Source organism: Mustela lutreola, chromosome X, assembly GCF_030435805.1.
Source record: "Mustela lutreola isolate mMusLut2 chromosome X, mMusLut2.pri, whole genome shotgun sequence".
Taxonomy (NCBI): Eukaryota; Metazoa; Chordata; class Mammalia; order Carnivora; family Mustelidae; genus Mustela; species Mustela lutreola.
Genome location: NC_081308.1, coordinates 64076211 through 64093786, shown reverse-complemented (window position 1 = coordinate 64093786; position 17576 = coordinate 64076211). Strand labels below are relative to the sequence as shown.

At 38.6% G+C, this 17576-nt stretch overlaps 1 protein-coding gene across 3 annotated transcripts in view; it reads right to left on the bottom strand.

Moving 5' to 3' along the window:
- Nucleotides 1-49: 49 nt before the first annotated feature.
- The window catches only part of OGT (O-linked N-acetylglucosamine (GlcNAc) transferase), a 35596-nt gene continuing 18069 nt past the window's right edge, over nucleotides 50-17576 (bottom strand). For 2 of the 3 annotated variants that reach the window (XM_059156430.1, XM_059156431.1), the window contains exons 7-22: nucleotides 17088-17283; nucleotides 16698-16838; nucleotides 16001-16101; nucleotides 15683-15836; nucleotides 15491-15592; nucleotides 14892-15071; nucleotides 14082-14240; nucleotides 13238-13327; nucleotides 11292-11417; nucleotides 10724-10894; nucleotides 10495-10611; nucleotides 10232-10402; nucleotides 7597-7749; nucleotides 5615-5867; nucleotides 5217-5340; nucleotides 50-2354 (exon numbers count right to left, since the gene is read on the bottom strand). In XM_059156430.1, coding sequence (XP_059012413.1) covers nucleotides 2180-2354; nucleotides 5217-5340; nucleotides 5615-5867; nucleotides 7597-7749; nucleotides 10232-10402; nucleotides 10495-10611; nucleotides 10724-10894; nucleotides 11292-11417; nucleotides 13238-13327; nucleotides 14082-14240; nucleotides 14892-15071; nucleotides 15491-15592; nucleotides 15683-15836; nucleotides 16001-16101; nucleotides 16698-16838; nucleotides 17088-17283 — 2413 coding nt within the window. In that variant the 3' untranslated portion in view covers nucleotides 50-2179. The remainder of the gene's footprint in view (nucleotides 2355-5216; nucleotides 5341-5614; nucleotides 5868-7596; nucleotides 7750-10231; nucleotides 10403-10494; nucleotides 10612-10723; nucleotides 10895-11291; nucleotides 11418-13237; nucleotides 13328-14081; nucleotides 14241-14891; nucleotides 15072-15490; nucleotides 15593-15682; nucleotides 15837-16000; nucleotides 16102-16697; nucleotides 16839-17087; nucleotides 17284-17576) is intronic. The other variant, XM_059156432.1, reaches the window with a different exon arrangement.

The window sequence follows — 17576 nt, the reverse complement described above, 5'->3', positions numbered from 1 at the left end:
TTTTCTGTCCAACACTCAATCTCACAGAATACAAAATACATCAGCCATATTAAGGGCAAATCATTCATTTATTGTTTAAAGATCGCAAGACAACATCTGGATTTCTGTAGCACAATTTAAATGTTTTACTTTTCTGATAAAGCAGAGTATAATAGAAAAAACAATTAGTTTCCAGTGATATATCTATAGCTCTATTCAGAATTAAGTCTTCCACAGACATGTTACCTGGAAACAAAAGCCTATTACAATAAGCAAAGCTTCAACCAGAGCGGCTACTTTTCGTGCCAGGAAAAAAAAGTTCATCCCTATAGGAGGAATGATGTGCTATGTAAAATGGCTGTAAGGTCACAGCCTTGAGGGCACTGGAAGTATATTCTCCTATTCCACAGTAAGTAGTTTGGTGCATTTCAAACATCAGTTTATCTGCAACCATGCCAGCTGGCAACCTCTGACTGGTAGTTCCATCGGGTAAAAAATAAATTAAATCCCTACACTGATGTTTCTTGATTTACATTTTTTAAAAGGTACACAGTTCATTTAAGATGTAATTCTGGCAAGAATTACATTTGAGACTCCTTGCTCAGATTTTGGTTAACAGTAAGAATCTTTCAAAAATTCAAGTTCTTATTAATCAATAATTTGTCAGCTAGGATACATTCAGGCATCAGCTGCAACTACAGAATAGGTGCACTGCCTCAGCGCTTTGGAAAGACATTATAATCTAGAACACTACTAGCAGACAAAAAAATATCTGTTACTGGAGAGCATAAGTACAGTACAGCAACACAAAACATATATTCATATGTCGGCTTATTTAAGCCTCAAGCCCTCGATCCTTTGTTGAAATTCAGTAATTGTATTCCTATGGGTTTTAATACCAAGAACTCAAGCTCCAGGAGGGCTAAAGTCTAATTTGTACTCCAAACCAAGTAGCAAAGCCGCTTGCTACTACTGAGGCTGATCTGTACAGACTTCAATACCAAGTCCAGAAGACAATTATTACATAATACCCGAGAAGGTCTGAAAAATAATTACTCATTTACATAGCTGGTCCTTCAGAGCGTTTTACCTCTAACATGTTTTTTGATGAAAATTATTTAATGTATCGAAGATAACTGTGACTTACTGATCAAATACATGAATACTTATACTTACCTGGGATTTCATTTCTGCTGAAAGAAATAGGAAGAACAGGACTCACTTTAAAAAAAAAAAACAAAAAAAAAACGAGAAAGGAAGGTAAAAATCTTATCACACACTATCACTTTTGGAAGCAGCATAGAGGGGCAGTCAAAGGTAAAACACTGGTGAAATAGGTCAAAACTAGGCCCCCCCAAAATCTATATTATTATCATCAATGACAGTACCACAACTATGCCCTGCATAATTAATAATCACTCCTAAGAATTTTCATTTGGCACCAGATAATGTGTTTAAGATAAACACTCTGGGATATTTAAAATCAGACTTCGTTTTGTTAGCTGAGTTATAGGAGAAACTTTAAAGGAGGGGAAGGGAAGAAAAGGAAATGGGAAACAGACCAGAAAAAATTTTTTGAGTCATCATCTAAACCAACAAAGCACTGATAGCTCCAAACATTAGGTCAGACACTAAAACGACTGATATAGGCTCAAGTGGTTTATAAAACCTATAAAAAAGACTACACCAGCAAAGTCCCCATTAATTTGTAGAGTTCAGAAACTAAAACAAGGAGCAACATTTTAGCTTAAAACCTTATCTCAAGAGAATCATATACACTTCACATGAATAAAAATACCTGAAACCAAACATTTTTAAAAGCTCCAATACCCAAAGTATAAAGAAAATAATTAATTCAGAAGACTCAATCAATCCATGGAATCACAAAACGGCTGGACAATCTGTATCTCCCCTCCACACTAACCATCCCACGGAAGACCAAGGGAGATCAGACCTTCCAGACCTATGCACCACCTGGTTGCTGCAAAATTCTGTGTAGATTCCTTGTGGAACAGCAGTTTCCCATCTCGTGTCTCTCCCTATCACGGAGGAAGCAAGTCTGGCTGTGCTATTCTATTATCGTTTGTCACCCATCTGCAACATGATACCGTACAGATAAGCAAAAGTACATTATCTAGTTCCCTTTCCCCAGAAGGTTGAGGCTCAGGTATAGGGGCAATCTCCTGTGCATAGTCTTTATTTAGGCCGATTCAGTGACTTCAACAGGCTTAATCATGTGATCAGGTTTGTTGCCAGCTGCATAGTGCTCCCACATCTGTAGATAGAGCCGCTCTAGTTCCATTGTGTATTGTTTGGTGTTGAACAGAGGGCTAGATATTCTCTGCTTCCACACTTTGCCACGAATTTTCTTCAGGCTAGGCAATAGAACAAAAAAGAACCAAGCTTACAAATCAGAGCAGAAAAATTCAGAACCAGCCCTCACAAATTCCTAGTCACCTTTGTGGTAAAATACATGACTGTACTTCACACTGTGTTCTCTTCTGACTGGCCACACTGACCTCAACGCTGAAAAAGGGAAGGATCACAGCTAATGTAACGCTAACACTTAGAATAATCAAGTTCGCCTCCACGTCCTCTGAAAATATTGTTTTTCCTAAAAAAGTATATCCACGAGATCCCATGCTTTCTCCATTTCAGCTCACTTCTACCTTTAAAAGAAAGAATTGGCAATCACACGTGTCTACTCCCATGTACCAGTTAGAATGTACACTGCTTACCCTTTTCGTTAAGAGATTTAGCAATGTGTGTGTCAAGAAACTAAAATGTTAACAACCCTCTAACCGATCAGTAACACTTTTACATCTATCCAAAAGGAAATGATCAGAGATGCAGGCAAACCTGGCCATTCAAAGATGGTCACTGAAGCATCATTTACAATAGCTAAGCCACGAATGTGAAATGAAGTTTTCAGTTTATGAATATTTTAATGAAATAGGAAAAATACTCCAAGGGATAAGAAATATACTATCTCTACTGCCATAATTTTCCACTTACATGTGAATTACTTATTTAGATATTAGCAAAAAGTGTTCCTAATTATCACCAAGAACATGGTTTTATTCAAAATAGGGAAAAGAAGCAATCAGTCCTTCACTGGGAACAGACAGGTAAAGAATTCTCAATTCCTCTTCTGAATATGTAAGAGATATGTAATATATGAGATTCTTCTTCTATGGAGAGAATTACTACCTCAGAGGGAGAAGCTAGAACACTTTTATGCATTTTTAAAAGCAATTAATAAAAAAGTTTTAAAGTTTTTGTGACAGAACTAGTAAAATGGCTATACATTATGTTGGCTTCAACCCAACCATGACTATATTAATGCTACCTTTCAAATAAATGTACTTCTGTGCTCTATTTTTCTAAGTTCTGTATGTCAACGGGAGAATGGTTGAACTGTGCTACATCCATACAATGAAATACTACTCAGCAATAAAAAAAAAAAATGAAGTACTGATATAGGCCAACATCAGGGATCAATCTCACAACATTATACTAGATGAAAAAAACCTATAGAGTGCATACTGTATGGTTTAATTTGTATATGGTTCTAGAAAGGCAAAACTAAGTTATGGGGAAAAAATTTCAGGACAGTAGTAGTTGTCCTGAGGGTTGGTGTGAAGGACCAACTGAGAAGGAATGTGAACAAACTTTCCGGAGTGATGATAATGTTTCCATATACTGTTACAGGTTTGGGTTACAAAGGCAGGTCTTAAAACTCAAATTTAAGATTTATGCATTCCACTGTATATAAATTCTGCCTCCAAAATAATATTAAACTCTAAGGATGTCCATTCTTAAGTATACAGGAGTATGGAGGTCTGTAATGTACTTCAAAATGTATCATATAAGATGGATTGCTATATGGCTAAAGGAATAAAAAGAGGAACAGATACGTAATAAAGCAAGGATAGTAAAGTGTTAGCGGTAAAATCTAGGCAGTAGGTACAGAAGTTTATTGTAAGACTGAAAACTTTTATAACAAAATGTTGGAGAAAAGTATCATATGAAATCAACTAAGCTCCAAAAAAATTTTTTAAATACACTAAAACTAAAACATTTACTGTAGTTCTCTCTAGAATGATGGACACAAACCTTAATTTTTTTAATGACTGAGCTCAAAATTTTCATTCTTCTTAAATATATATGATATTCAATGAAGATTTTGAAAATATAAATGCTTAACATCTTCTGAATGCTTACCAAGAACTTTTGTTAAGTGCTTTACATGGAACACCTTTTTTTTAACCCTTACATCTCTGCAAGGTAGGTACTATCATGCATCCCCATTTTGCAGATAGAAAAAGCAAGGCACGTACAGACTAACTTGCCCAAGGTCACAAACCTTGTAAGTGAGAGGGCGTGGATTCAAACCGCCAAGCGGTCTCTCTAGAATATGCTACTTCTCAGAAAAACAAGAAGAAAAAAAATTACCTAGAATACCCAAAGAAAAGCCTCATTTAAGAGAGAAACACTACTTCATTGTAGGCTAAAGCACCACTTATCTAAGCACCACCCCCCCTCTAATTCCCACCCACTTAGGGCACTGAAGTTATGCTGGCATTTTCCCTTAGGCTATAATGAAGATGTAGCACCCTAATAGGGTCAAAGGTCTGGCTGTTTTCCCTAGACTCTTCAAATTTTGAGGAAGGGTTGTACCAATTTACTCACTGTCTGAAATGTATGAAAAGGCCAGCATCTGGATGCTCCCTCATCCCTTGTATCATACTAAAAATATTTATTTTCTGGCAAATAATGGCTATACTACAATGTTATTTTATATTTGCATTTCTACCTCTACAGAGGTTGAAACTTTCTCTTATTAACCAGTTGTATTTCTACTTGAGTGAGTTGTCTGTTCATTTCCGTGTTTAGTTTCCTTTTAAGGAATTTAAGATATGAATGTTCTTTGGTCTTTATATAACCAAGCTATTATTATTTGACACAGAAACAAAGATTTTCTTTCCCTCTTTGCTTGCCTTTTTATTTTCTTGACTCACTTTTATTCAGCCATTTACTCTTTACATAGTCACACCTATTGATCACTACCTTTTATGGAAGTTCAGAAGTTCTCTCATCTAGAGATCATACAACTAAATCACCTATTTCATATTATCCTTATTTTATGATTTCATTGTGTAACATCTATATCCTCTCTAAATTTTCCTTATCTATCTCCTTTACCATAAAATTCGTTCATGGAAAAGTTTACTTACTATTCTAGGTCAGTTCCCAGTTTCACAGCTATGTCTTCATATTCTTGTCTATTTTTAGCAATAAGCTCAAGACAACCTAAACAAGTGAGCTGGGAAGCTGCAACTCGAGAAGCAAGAGTCTCTCCTGCAAAAAAAAAAAAAAAGAGAGAAAAAGAAAAGAGAACAGACTGCACATCTGAGGATATAAACAGCAGTTATTAATGTTGTTTGTTATGTACCCCATACAATGCAGATGAAGAGAATGGAACGAAGTGCTTATATTTGGAACAAAGCTCATTTTTTATCATCTTGCCCTAAGTGCTGCTTCTAGTACACACAATTTCACCTAAAAAAATGTTTCCCCTAAAGGAGGTTTTAAAAGGAAAAAGGAAGATTCCAATGATTTATGGGCAACTCACCTGGCATAGTGACCATGGGTGTTCCTGCCCAGAGAACATCCATCCCTGTGGTGTGTCCATTACAAAGGGGAGTGTCCAGGCAGACATCGGCCAGCTGGCCTCTCCTGACATGTTCCTCTTTAGGAGCAACAGGTGAAAAAATGATACGGTTTTGGGGAAGGCCCATGTTTTGCGCATACTGTTGAATATTAGGTTCTCCTACTGCTGGAAACCGCAACAGCCACAGCACACTATTGGGAACACGCTTTAGAATCTAAAACAGGGAAAATAAGAATAGGGTTTTTTTTTTTTTAAAGATTTTATTTATTTATTTGACAGAGATCACAAGTAGGCAGAGAGGCAGGCAGGGAGAGAGTGGGGGAAGCAGGCTCCCCACTGAGCAGAGAGCCCCATGTGGGGCTCGATCCCAGGACCCTGGGATCATGACCTGAGCTGAAGGCAGAGGCTTTAACCCACTGAGCCACCCAGGTGCCCCAAGAATAGTTTTTAATAGCAGTTCTGCCCTTCTCAAGAAAGGCTCTCATAGAGCTCTAATAATTCTACCCCTCTATTCTTGTCACCCAGATAGCAGCCTACGATGAACTCTGTCTTTACCTCATAGATGAATTAGATCAACTGAATTACAGGTTCCTGTTGTGCTTAGCTGTCCCCAGAGTTCAAAGAAAGAGAAAACTGACTTAAGACACAAAACAAGTTACTAATTGGCAAAATCTGAGGCAGCTGTGCCCTCTGGGAATCATTATTGACAGTGGTTTTTGCCGATGAGCAAGAAATTTTCCATTTCAAATTTTAAATCCCCCAGCATGACACAACAAACAGGATTAGCTCACACTTGCCTGACTACGTGCCTAATCAAGATCAGGTGTCAGCAGACTTTTCTGTAAAGGACCAGAGAACAAATATTTTTGGCTTTGCAACCACATGGACTCTGTCATAACTACTCAATTCTGTCCTTGTCACTGGAAAACAGCTACAGACAGTATGTAAACAAGCAGGCGTGACTGTGTGTATAAAAGTTACAGAAACAGGGTGCCTGGGTGGCTCAATACTGAGCCTACATATACTACAATACTTGTAGACTGTCACACATGGCTGGATGTGGACATGATGCTTTTGCTTTCAGTTTAGACCATGGGTTGGTAAACTATAACCTGTAAGCCAAATCTGGCATATTGTCTGCTTTGGTAAATAAAACTTAAATGGAACATATTTATACTCCTACATTTACATAATGTCTATGGTGCTTGCCTGCTCCAAATGGCAGAGTTAAGCAAATGCAACAGAGTACGAACTACAAAAAACAAAAATAATTACCATCTGGCCCTTTAAAAAAAAAGTTTGTTGATCCCTGGTTTTGAATACATAAGTTAAAAAGGTTCTTAACGTGATATTTATACACTGGAAGGAAAAATCAAGGAGCACCTGGGTGGCTCAGTCATTAAGCATCTGCCTTCGGCTCAGGTCATGATCCCAGGGTCCTGGGATTAAGTCCCACATTGGGCTCCTTGCTTAGTGGAAAGCCTGCTGCTCTCTCTCCCACTCCCCCTACTTCTGTTCCCTCTCTAGCTGTGTCTCTCTCTCTGCTAAATAAATAAATTAATTAAATAAAGTAGGGCTGCTGGGTGGCTCAGTTGGTTGGGCAACTGCCCTAGACTCAGATCATGATCCTGGAGTCCCAGGATCAAGTCCTGCATCAGGCTCCCAGCTCTGTGGGGAATCTGACCTTCTCCCCTCTCATCTCTCTCTCTCAAATGGATAAATAAAACCTTAAAAAATAAAATAAAATAAAAATACTGTGTCAACTACACTCAAAAAAAATTTTTTTATTTAAAAAAAAAAATCAAAAATGGCTGAAAAATCTACTCTTTTGTAGAAATGAGCACAACAGCTCCTGAATGGAAGTGGAGGCCAGCCTTAGTAACATGGTCTACATAATCTCTACCAGTTATTTAGACATGAATAATGAATCTACCCATACTCACATTTGCCCACATCTGCAAAGTAGAAGGGTCGATTTTGTATAACTGATTAAAATTACAGTACACAATGGCATCTTCTGGTAACCCATACTGAGAACGTGTGGTTACAATAATGGTACGAGGAACCTCTTCTCCAGTGGCAGCTTTATTGTTGATCTGGAACATGAAAAACAATACATGTTTATATTTAAAGCCATTTATATTTAAAGCCAGCAGCATCTGGTATTTTTTAACTAATGAAGAATCCTTGGGGTGCCAGGTGGCTCAGCAGGTTGGGCATCTGACTTCTGATTTCAGCTCAGGTCGTGATCTCGGGGTTTTCAGACTCCGAGGCCAGCAGTGAGTCAGCTTGAGGTTTTTCTCTCTCCTCACTCTGCCCCTCCCCCAACCTGTTCTCATACACACATGCACACACGCTCTCTCAAATAATCTTTTTTTTAAAGATTTTATTTATTTACTTGACTGACAGAGATTCCAAGTAGGCAGAGAGAGAGGAGGAAGCAGGCTCCCAGCAGGGAGCCTGATGCAGGGCTCGATCTCAGGAACCTGGAATCATGACCTGAGCAGAAGGCAGAGGCTTTAACCCACTCAACCACTCAGGCACCCCTCAAATAACTATCTAAAAAATAAAGAAAGAAAGAAACCTTCAGATGCCAAATAGTATAACCATTAAAAGTTATGTCATTTGAACTATGAAAAAATATTCATGACATATTAAGTCAAAAAACGGAAAATGGGGCACCTGGGTGGCTCAGTGGGTTAAGCCGCTGCCTTCGGCTCAGGTCATGATCTCAGGATCCTGGGATCGAGTCCCGCATCGGGATCCCTGCTCAGCAGGGAGCCTGCTTCCTTCTCTCTCTCTCTGCCTGCCTATCTGTCTACTGTGAACTCTCTGTGTCAAATAAATAAATAAAATCTTAAAAAAAAAAAAAAAAAGAAAGAAAGGCCTCTTTCTTAAAAACAAAAAAACAAACAAACAAACAAAAAAAAAACAACGGAAAATGTTACAGTATTATCTTAATGGGAGGGGAACCACTCCACACCTTCAAACTTACGACTCAAGCCAAAAAATTCTTTTCAAAACCTTATTATTCCAACAGCAAGCTTTGCTTATTTTCTTAAGATTTTATTAATTTCACACACACACACACACACACACACACACACACACAGCTAGAGAGGGAACAGAAAGAGAGGGAGAAAGAGAAGCAGGCTTCCCATGGAGAAGGGAGCCCAATGTGGGGCTCGATCTCAGCATCCCAGGATCATGACCTGAGCTGATGGCAGACACTTAATGACTGAGCCATCTAGGCACACCCCTTTTCTGCTTATTTTTAATGAATGAAATGTCCTTTTCTAAATCACACCCACCCTTGAAGGCTAAATTTATTCCTCCAAATGATCTCTCCTGCATCTCCTCATACTGATGATCACTATTTTTAAGTATCTACATATACAATTAATTACAGCCTTACAATTCCCACACATCTGGATACTGCCTTAAACTGTTATATAAGTATTCCAAGTATGCATGGACATTTCATACATTTGGGCATTGTGTTCTAAACTCAAAATTCTTTGTCCCTGTGCATTTCAAGAATTATACACTTTTTTTCCTGAAGTCAAACATGTCTGTCCTATTTCAAATGGCAGTTAATCAGAGATTAAGAGAAAACACACCATCTTTTTAGCCCAATACACACTGTAAGTGACTATTATCAATTTCTTTGCCTTAACAAAAGCTAGCCTGAGAGAAAAGAGTTCATTTTGAGCACCTTTAGTATAAACTATTACACCACTAAAACTTTTAACTCCTGAGAAATCCTTGCCTTATAATCTTGACAGAGCTACATACTCACTCCAATATACAATATATATTTACTGAACACATAGTACATTACTGTGACTAAGACATGGACCCTAAAGGAATTCAGTTCAACAGAGAATACACAACACAACAATGATAACATGCTGTGCTGGATATAAAATACATCCCAGGTATTACAGAAGCAGAAAAGACAAGTAGCACAGAACAGGAAAGGTGAGATTAGCAGATTAGTGATAAGGACAGGAATGGATTCCTGGAGGAACTATCTGAACTAAAAAGTCTTAAAAGGAAAGAAGACTTAACTAGGGAAAGAATGAGTAACAGAAGCAAGAAACTGTATTAAGTACAGATAATTATTCACTGTTGATAAGAAGAAAGCCACAGGCAAGGAGTAAGAACATATTGTTAACCAAGTAGACCCTCATTAAGTGAGCTACTGGCTGAATCCAAGAGATTTTTAAAATAAGACAAATTGAGGGGCACCTGGGTGGCTGAGTTGGTTAAGCATCTGCCTTCGGCTCAGGTCATAATCCCAGGGTCCTGGGATCGAGTCCTACATCAGTCTCCCCGCTCAGCAGGGAGCCTGCTTTTCCCTCTCATCCTTGCTTACGCTATCTCTGTCTCTCTCTCTCTCTCTCTCAAGTAAATAAAATCTTTTAAAAAATAAAATAATGAGACAAATCTATGTAAGATGCCAATTTCCACTGGACTCAATTCCTCAACTATTAAACAGGGATAATGATGCTTATACCTCCTGGAGGGGATAAAAGAATACCTGGTGGTACATATTATGCTCTATTCTCTCCTCACCTGGGTAGTTGCTAGTCCATTGCTAATACTGAACCCATTAATTGTTATCTGAATTTGCCCTCTGTTAATCATCTCGATAACTGCTTCCGCAATGGTATTCATAGGAATAACGGGCATATTAAGAGCTGTATTACTGCTGTCACCATTGTCTCCTCCATCAGGACACTTCATCTGTAAGGAAAAAATGACAAAATGTATCATTAGGGATAAGATCCCAAATGCAGATAACTTCATTTCAATGACAATATTGACCAGGTTCTGACCTTGACAATTTTCACATCCGGCAGACTATCAAGAAATGCTTTGAGGTCGATGCCATTAAGAACAATCCGATTATCATAGATGTGACCATTGGACTTAAAATCGATGACTGCTTTTTTCTAATTAAAACAAAAAATGTTTGAGACAAATCTTTTAGGATTCTTAGGGACAACAACAAAGAAATGACTACAGTTCTTTGCAACATCCACATAGCACTGTTTTTCTACCTACCTTCAAGTGAGGGAACATATTAGCATGATCACCAATAAAGAAAGTATGGGGCATATAAGCCAGTTTCTCAGAATACTGCTCAGCAACTTCAGCTGGTGACGTTTCCTGATCAGTGATGATGTAGTCCATGAAAAGTGCACCACTAGTCCCAGGGTATCCCAGCCACATGGCCTAGAAGAAAAAAGAAACCAGGCCAAAACCTAAAAATTTTCATCAAAAGAGTTCAAAACTAAATAAACATACAAGAAGGGTTGACTTCTTTAGCCAAGAGAGATGATGTAGTATCTCAGACTACCTTTTGAAGTGTTAAATGTTTTTCCAATTTACAATACCAAACAACTGTTTGTACTCAACCATGAATTGCGTGTCTCTAATCATGTGCCTGTGCATATTGTATTCGACACTCAAAATTCTTTATCCCTGTACATTTCAAGAACTATATTTTTTTTTTCTTAAGTCAAGCATGTCTGTTATTTCAAATGCCAGGTAACCGGGGGGTCGGGGGTAGCAGAAATCACTCTTTTTAGCTCAATAAACATTGTGAGCAATTACTATTTAGTTCCTTTACCTGAATAGGAGCAGGCCTGAGAGCAAAGAGTTCATTTCGAGCACCCTTGGTATAACCATTCATATTTACAAGGATGTGTATGCCATCCTGATGAATGCGATCAGCTGCTTTTCCATTGCATGGAATCTGTGGAATAAAAAAAAAATAAGAACTATGTGTAATCTCAAACTAATTCAATTAGCTTTAATGGCAAATAGAATTCAGAGTCATAGGTGCAAAACACGGTAACACAAATTACATTAATGCAGCATTAAAATGTGGCTAAGTGCCATTAAAATGGGCCCAAAACATTACAGAAAAAGAATATGCAGGAAGCGGAGTTTACTCTATATTGAACCTATGAATAACAAGACTTCATAGAGGACTGGTGTTTGAAATGGGCCTTCAAAGATGAATAAGGCAGTTGGACAGAACAGAATCTCAATACAAAACAAAATGAATAAAGAACCAGAGTAAAGTGCATGGCAGATTTTGCAAATGCTGAGTAGATCACTTCTGTCTGGTTTAAGGTATATATGAGGGCAAATGGCAGGTGAAAAGCATTGGCAAACATGGCTGTGCTCAGACTTAGAAAGACTGTGAAGGCTGGGGTGCCTGGGTGGCTCAGTCAAGCGTCCAACTCTTGATTTTGGCTCAGGTCATGATCGTAGGTTCATGAGATGGATCCCTATGTCGGGCTCCACACTCAGCACGGAGTCTACTTGAGATTCTCTCCCTCTGTCTCTCCCCACCCCAACTTGAGCCCTCTCTCTCTAAATAAATAAATTTAAAAAAAAAAAAAAAAAGACTGTGAGGGCCCTGCTGAAGAGTTTAGACTCCACAGTCAATAAGCAGTGGGTCCCTGAACATCCCAGATGTGGAGGACAGTATGCTTCTTGGTAACCCTACATCAGGAAGGGTTACGTATACTCCCAAAGCAACAGCTACATTGCTGAAAATGGTGGCACACACTATTTACTAAATGACAAGATCTCACAACCCTTCTGCTGGAACTTGAATGATTCATGTATCAATTACTAGATATACCATACACTGCATATCCCTTTTAGTCACCAAAGTGACCCACAGAATCTATAAAGAAAAACCTCTAGACTAAGCAAATTAATTCCTCCACAAGTTTCAATCTTAATTTTGTTTAAAGATTTTATTTACTGGGCGCCTGGGTGGCTTAGTGGGTAAACCTCTGCCTTCTGCTCAGGTCATGATCTCAGGGTCCTGGGATCGAGTCCTGCATCGGGCTCTCTGCTCAGTGGGAAGCCTGCTTCCCCCTCTCTCTCTGCCTGCGTCTCTGCCTATTTGTGATCTCTGTCAAATAAATAAATAAAATCTTTTTTTTTTAAGATTTTTTAAAATCTTAAAAAAAATAGATTTTATTTACTTATTTCACATAAAGACAGACAGTACAAGCAAGGGGAGCAGCAGGCAGAGGGAGCAGATTCCCCCCTGAGCAGGGAGCCCAATGCAGGACTCGATCCCAGAACCCAGAGATCATGACCTGAGCCAAAGGCAGCCGCTTAACCAACTGAGCCACCCAGGTGCTCTCAATCTTAATTTATCATAAAATTGATGCTCCTAAAAATAACAATAGAACAAGTACAGAAATAAAGTTAACCAAAGGCTAATGCCCACAAAAACAGATGAACCATGATGAACCCTAGAATTCCTCTATTTTCTTTAAATAACCTATTTATTCCTCTTCCAAGGCAGCATTTCCTGAAGAGTTTTATGTCCAAGCACAAATAGATCCCATTTTGATTTCATCTGCAACGTCAGCACAATCCACACTGATTACAAATGTAAATGATCAGAGAAATAAGATCGCAGTAATTATCCATATGTAATGGCTGATGTTAAATACTGGTCATGAAAAATACAAGCTATACACCAATAGTTTCATTCACTATTTGTTTTAAATTTAAAGCCTGAAGTGTAGGAGTTTCGCCTACCTGAGAGAGATCAATGAAATGATTGGCTTCTGCCATCACTTTCACTCTGAAGTTTGTGCCATCATCTGGGCTCAGGGCGTAACAGAATACCTGAAGGGCAGCACACAATGTATTTAAAATCCTCAGCTTAACAAGATACAGAAGCAACCACCTATATGTCCATCAAGAGATGAATGGATAAAGAATACACAGAGGGTGTTGGCATACACGCATGCATACATACAATAGAACCAGAGAAAAGAATGAAATCTTGCCATTCACAACAACATGGATGGAACTAGAGAATATTATGCTAAGTGAAATAAGTCAGACGGAAAAAGACAAGTACCATATGGTTTCACTTACATATGGAATTATAAAACAAAACAAATGACCAAACAAAAAATACACAGAAACAGACTCCTAAGTACAGAGAACAAAATGGTGGTTGCCAGAGGGAGGAGGTGAGGAGAATGGGTAAAATGGTGAACGAGATTAAGACGTACAAACTCCACCCCTGTGACTTGTTTTCTAACTGGAAAAGTACAGCATAGGGAATTCAGTCAACATTTAATGACTTCATATGGTAACAGACAGTAACTACACTTACTGTGGTGAGCATTTCATAATGAACTAATGTGAATCACTATGTTGTACACCTGAAACTAATGTAATATTGTATGTCAACTGTATTTCAATTAAAAAATTAAAATTAAATGTAAAACTAATCTTGGCTCAAATCTTTCAAAAAGACACTGACTGACCTTAACACCTAATGGTGATGATAAAAGCCAGAAATATTTTTTGTTGTTGTTGTTTTTTTTTAATAAAACAAATAGTGTCTCTAGGGAAATACTAGTCTTACCTCAAATTTATCAGGATTGTGCATGCCTGGAATAGACTGCATAAGGTGAGAAGTAGGATGATTCCCAAAGTCAGAACTCACATATCCTACACGCAGCCGACCATCACTAAGCTTCAAGTCTTTTGGATGTTCATATGGTGGCTTATGAAGGACATTAATCTACCAACAGAAACCAATGCCTGTTAGTACAGTTGAATCTATACATAAATCTTCATCTAGGAAAACTGATAAAAAACAAAACAAGCCTGTACTTTCCATCTGTTGGGAATGGTGTGCCCAGAATACTTAAGTCATACAGCCAATTCAATCCAATCTTAGCAGTTTATATAATATGCTTCATACTCTGACCTGTTCCTGAGGCCTAAGAAGTAGCTTGAGCAAATCTAAAACTTGGAGAAAGCTCGAGGCAGTGTGGACAGAGCATGACATACCCTGCATTTTAGAAAATTCTATAAGGAAGCATTTCTAAAACACAGAATTACATCTAGCACTCTAATCCATTCTGCTGAGCAAACTGTCATCTTTGATCAAGTACTGCTCTAATTCTCAAAGCAGAGTATAAAATACCAAACACTTTTCTTAAACGTCATGGTTTTCAAACACCAGTCCTCTACTGTTAGAATTCCACCCTAGGGGATGGAAGGGTCATGATTGACACATGGTGTCTCTGGGGTATCTCGTTTCTCAGCGTGGGTTGTGTTCACCTTATAGTAAGTAACTCATGGAACCACATACATATGACTGATTCACGTCATCTTCTGTATCTGTACTTTATTATGAAACAGAAAGATTGAGACAAAACAATCGTACCTTATCCAAGCAGAGGTTTCCATGCCTCTCAGCAATAGCCTTCCTGAAGCCGTGAGAAAGAGGGTATAGCATACTATGATGAGGGTGCACAGAAGGCAACCTGTTCTTCTCTAGCTGGTCAGCCACAATACTGACCAACTTCTTCATTCGCTCATCATAGTCTGTCCAGTCACAGACAATCTAGAGGAGGCAAGAAACAGTTACTACCCAGAGGCACCTAGGTGGCTCAGGTGATCGGGCATCTGCCTTTGGCTCAGATTGTGATCCCGGGGTCCTGGGATGGAGCCCCATGTCAGTCTTGCTGCTCAGTGGGGAGCCTGCTTCTCCCTCTCCCTCTGCCATCTCCGCCCCACCCCCCAGCCTGTGCTCTCTGGCTCTCTCTGTCAAATAAAGTCTTGGGGGGGGGGGGGAGTTATTTCCCAGAAAACCCTATTCCAAGATTTAACATTTTACATGACTTTGGCCTAATATAACTTCAGATAACCCTTTAGAAAACAGTTCGTTTAAAGGTCTCTGGCCAGGGTTGGATTAATGTGGCACATAACAATTAAAAAGTGATTGCCACACCGAAACCCAATTACTGGCCTGTTATTCTTTACCTGCAGGCAATGAGCCAAGTTACAATAAGCATCAGGAAAATCAGGCTTCAGTTTCAGAGCAGTGCGGTAGGAAGCAATCGCTTCTGGAATATTCCCTGAATCCTAGAAATAAGTAAAGTGGGATGGTTAAAAGTTTTGCTAGAATTAAACATTAGGTGCTTAGATGCATATATTATAATCAACAGTAGTAACCTTATGAATGGAAGCCAAATTGCTGTGGGCATCTGCAAACGCAGGGTTAATCTGAATGGCACGTGTGTAACACTGCAAAGCTCCCTGAACATCCTGCATCTCCTTTAGAGTGTTTCCCATGTTCGAGTAGGCATCAGCAAAGGTAGGACTAATTCTAAAAGAGAAAACGAAGATTTTCTTCTTCTAGTACAAAAAGCTTTAACTCCCTGTAATGTTAGTCTGTGGTTATTAAAAGTCATCTTAACACAAGCCAAATATGCCACAGGCCAAACATTTAAAAATGTAAAAGAAAAAAAAATTAGACAGTGAGGATCTTACCGAATAGCCTCCTTATAATGCATCAGAGCTTCCTGAAGTTTCCCCTGCTGCTGCAGTACACTTGCTAAATTTGAATGAGCAGCAGCAAACTCTGGGAAGACCTACAGAGTCAAGATGACATCCGAGGTTTAAAAAAAACTTCTAAACCAGCAGTAAAAACTTACCACGGTAAGAACTTTGCTCAAGTATCTTTATATCCCTACATTTCTGTCTACCTTCTCCAAGTCTCCTCATTCTTCAAAATCAAGTGACTCAAATTCTACCTCTTCCTTTATTTTTTACCTCTCCTTGTTTCCAAAGGTGAGGAGGTAAGACCTCTCCTCATCCAGCTTATGCCGATTACTCCAGCATCTCTCTTTTCTAAAATCTCGGTCTCTTATTAAGTTCCTACCACAACCACCACCCACCATTACAGCCATCAGGCACTGAAATTATGTACTTATTTGTAACCTCTCTTGAACTGTTAACTCAGTTTAACTTTTCCGTGTAGCTCTACCTGCCCATAAAATAACAAACTCAACATAGGGACTTCCCTGAATGTCACACAAGACTTCATTCATACCTTAGATAATTACTGGTTCAATGAATGATTCAACCACTGCTTTTACAAAAGAGGTGGATGACATGGCAATCTTTAACTGCCTTTCCTCTACTAACACACAGAAAAAAATATCCAGCCACACCACCCTGAACATACTTCCAATGCTTTACGATATAAGCGAACAGCCTCTTCAATGTTTCCCTGTTCTCTTTTGATATTGGCTAGGTTATTCAGAGAGTCTGCATGGGTGGGACACAGCCGGAGAGCTGTATTGTAACAATCTTCTGCTTCGGCAACCTAGAAAATGAAACAAATTATTCAACACCTATACGGAGGAGCACAGAGCCACCACAGATGCTATTCCAACAACTGCTTAATTAAGCCTAATGGCTGAAAATATTCCAGAAAGTAAGTATTTTTGCTATGCTCTCAACCAAAACTTGAAAGTAAAACAATTCACCACTTCGATACTTAATAGCAATAGGTACAGAAACAGCCTTTTAATCCCACCAGGTAACAAAGAAATAGACTGAATAAATGTCTTACACTGCCCTTCTCTTTGAGTGCATTGGCTAGGTTGCAGTAGGCATCAGGGAAATGTGGTTGCAGTTCAATAGCTCGCCTGTAGGTGTCTATTGCCAGATCTATCAGGCCTTGCTCATAGTATACACAAGCCAGGTTGCCATGCACCACTGCATGATTTGGACTCAAGCTTAGGGCACGAAGGTAAGCTGCCACAGCTCTGTAAATAAAAAAAAAAAAAAAAAAATACAAACACACACACACAATGCAACTAACTTTTAATGGATGCTTTGTTACAATTAATTCAAGCTATACCAAAGTATATCAATTAATTATAATTCATCCTATACTATACTTAACCTCACATCAACATTCCAACTTAATAAAAATGTATTTTTACACTGAAATATTTTCTATTTCCACATAAGAAATCAGCTCTTCCCTAACAAAAAAAAAAAAAAAAAAAAGAGAGAGAGAGAGAGAGGTCAAAAAGTCAGGATTTACTTAGCCTTT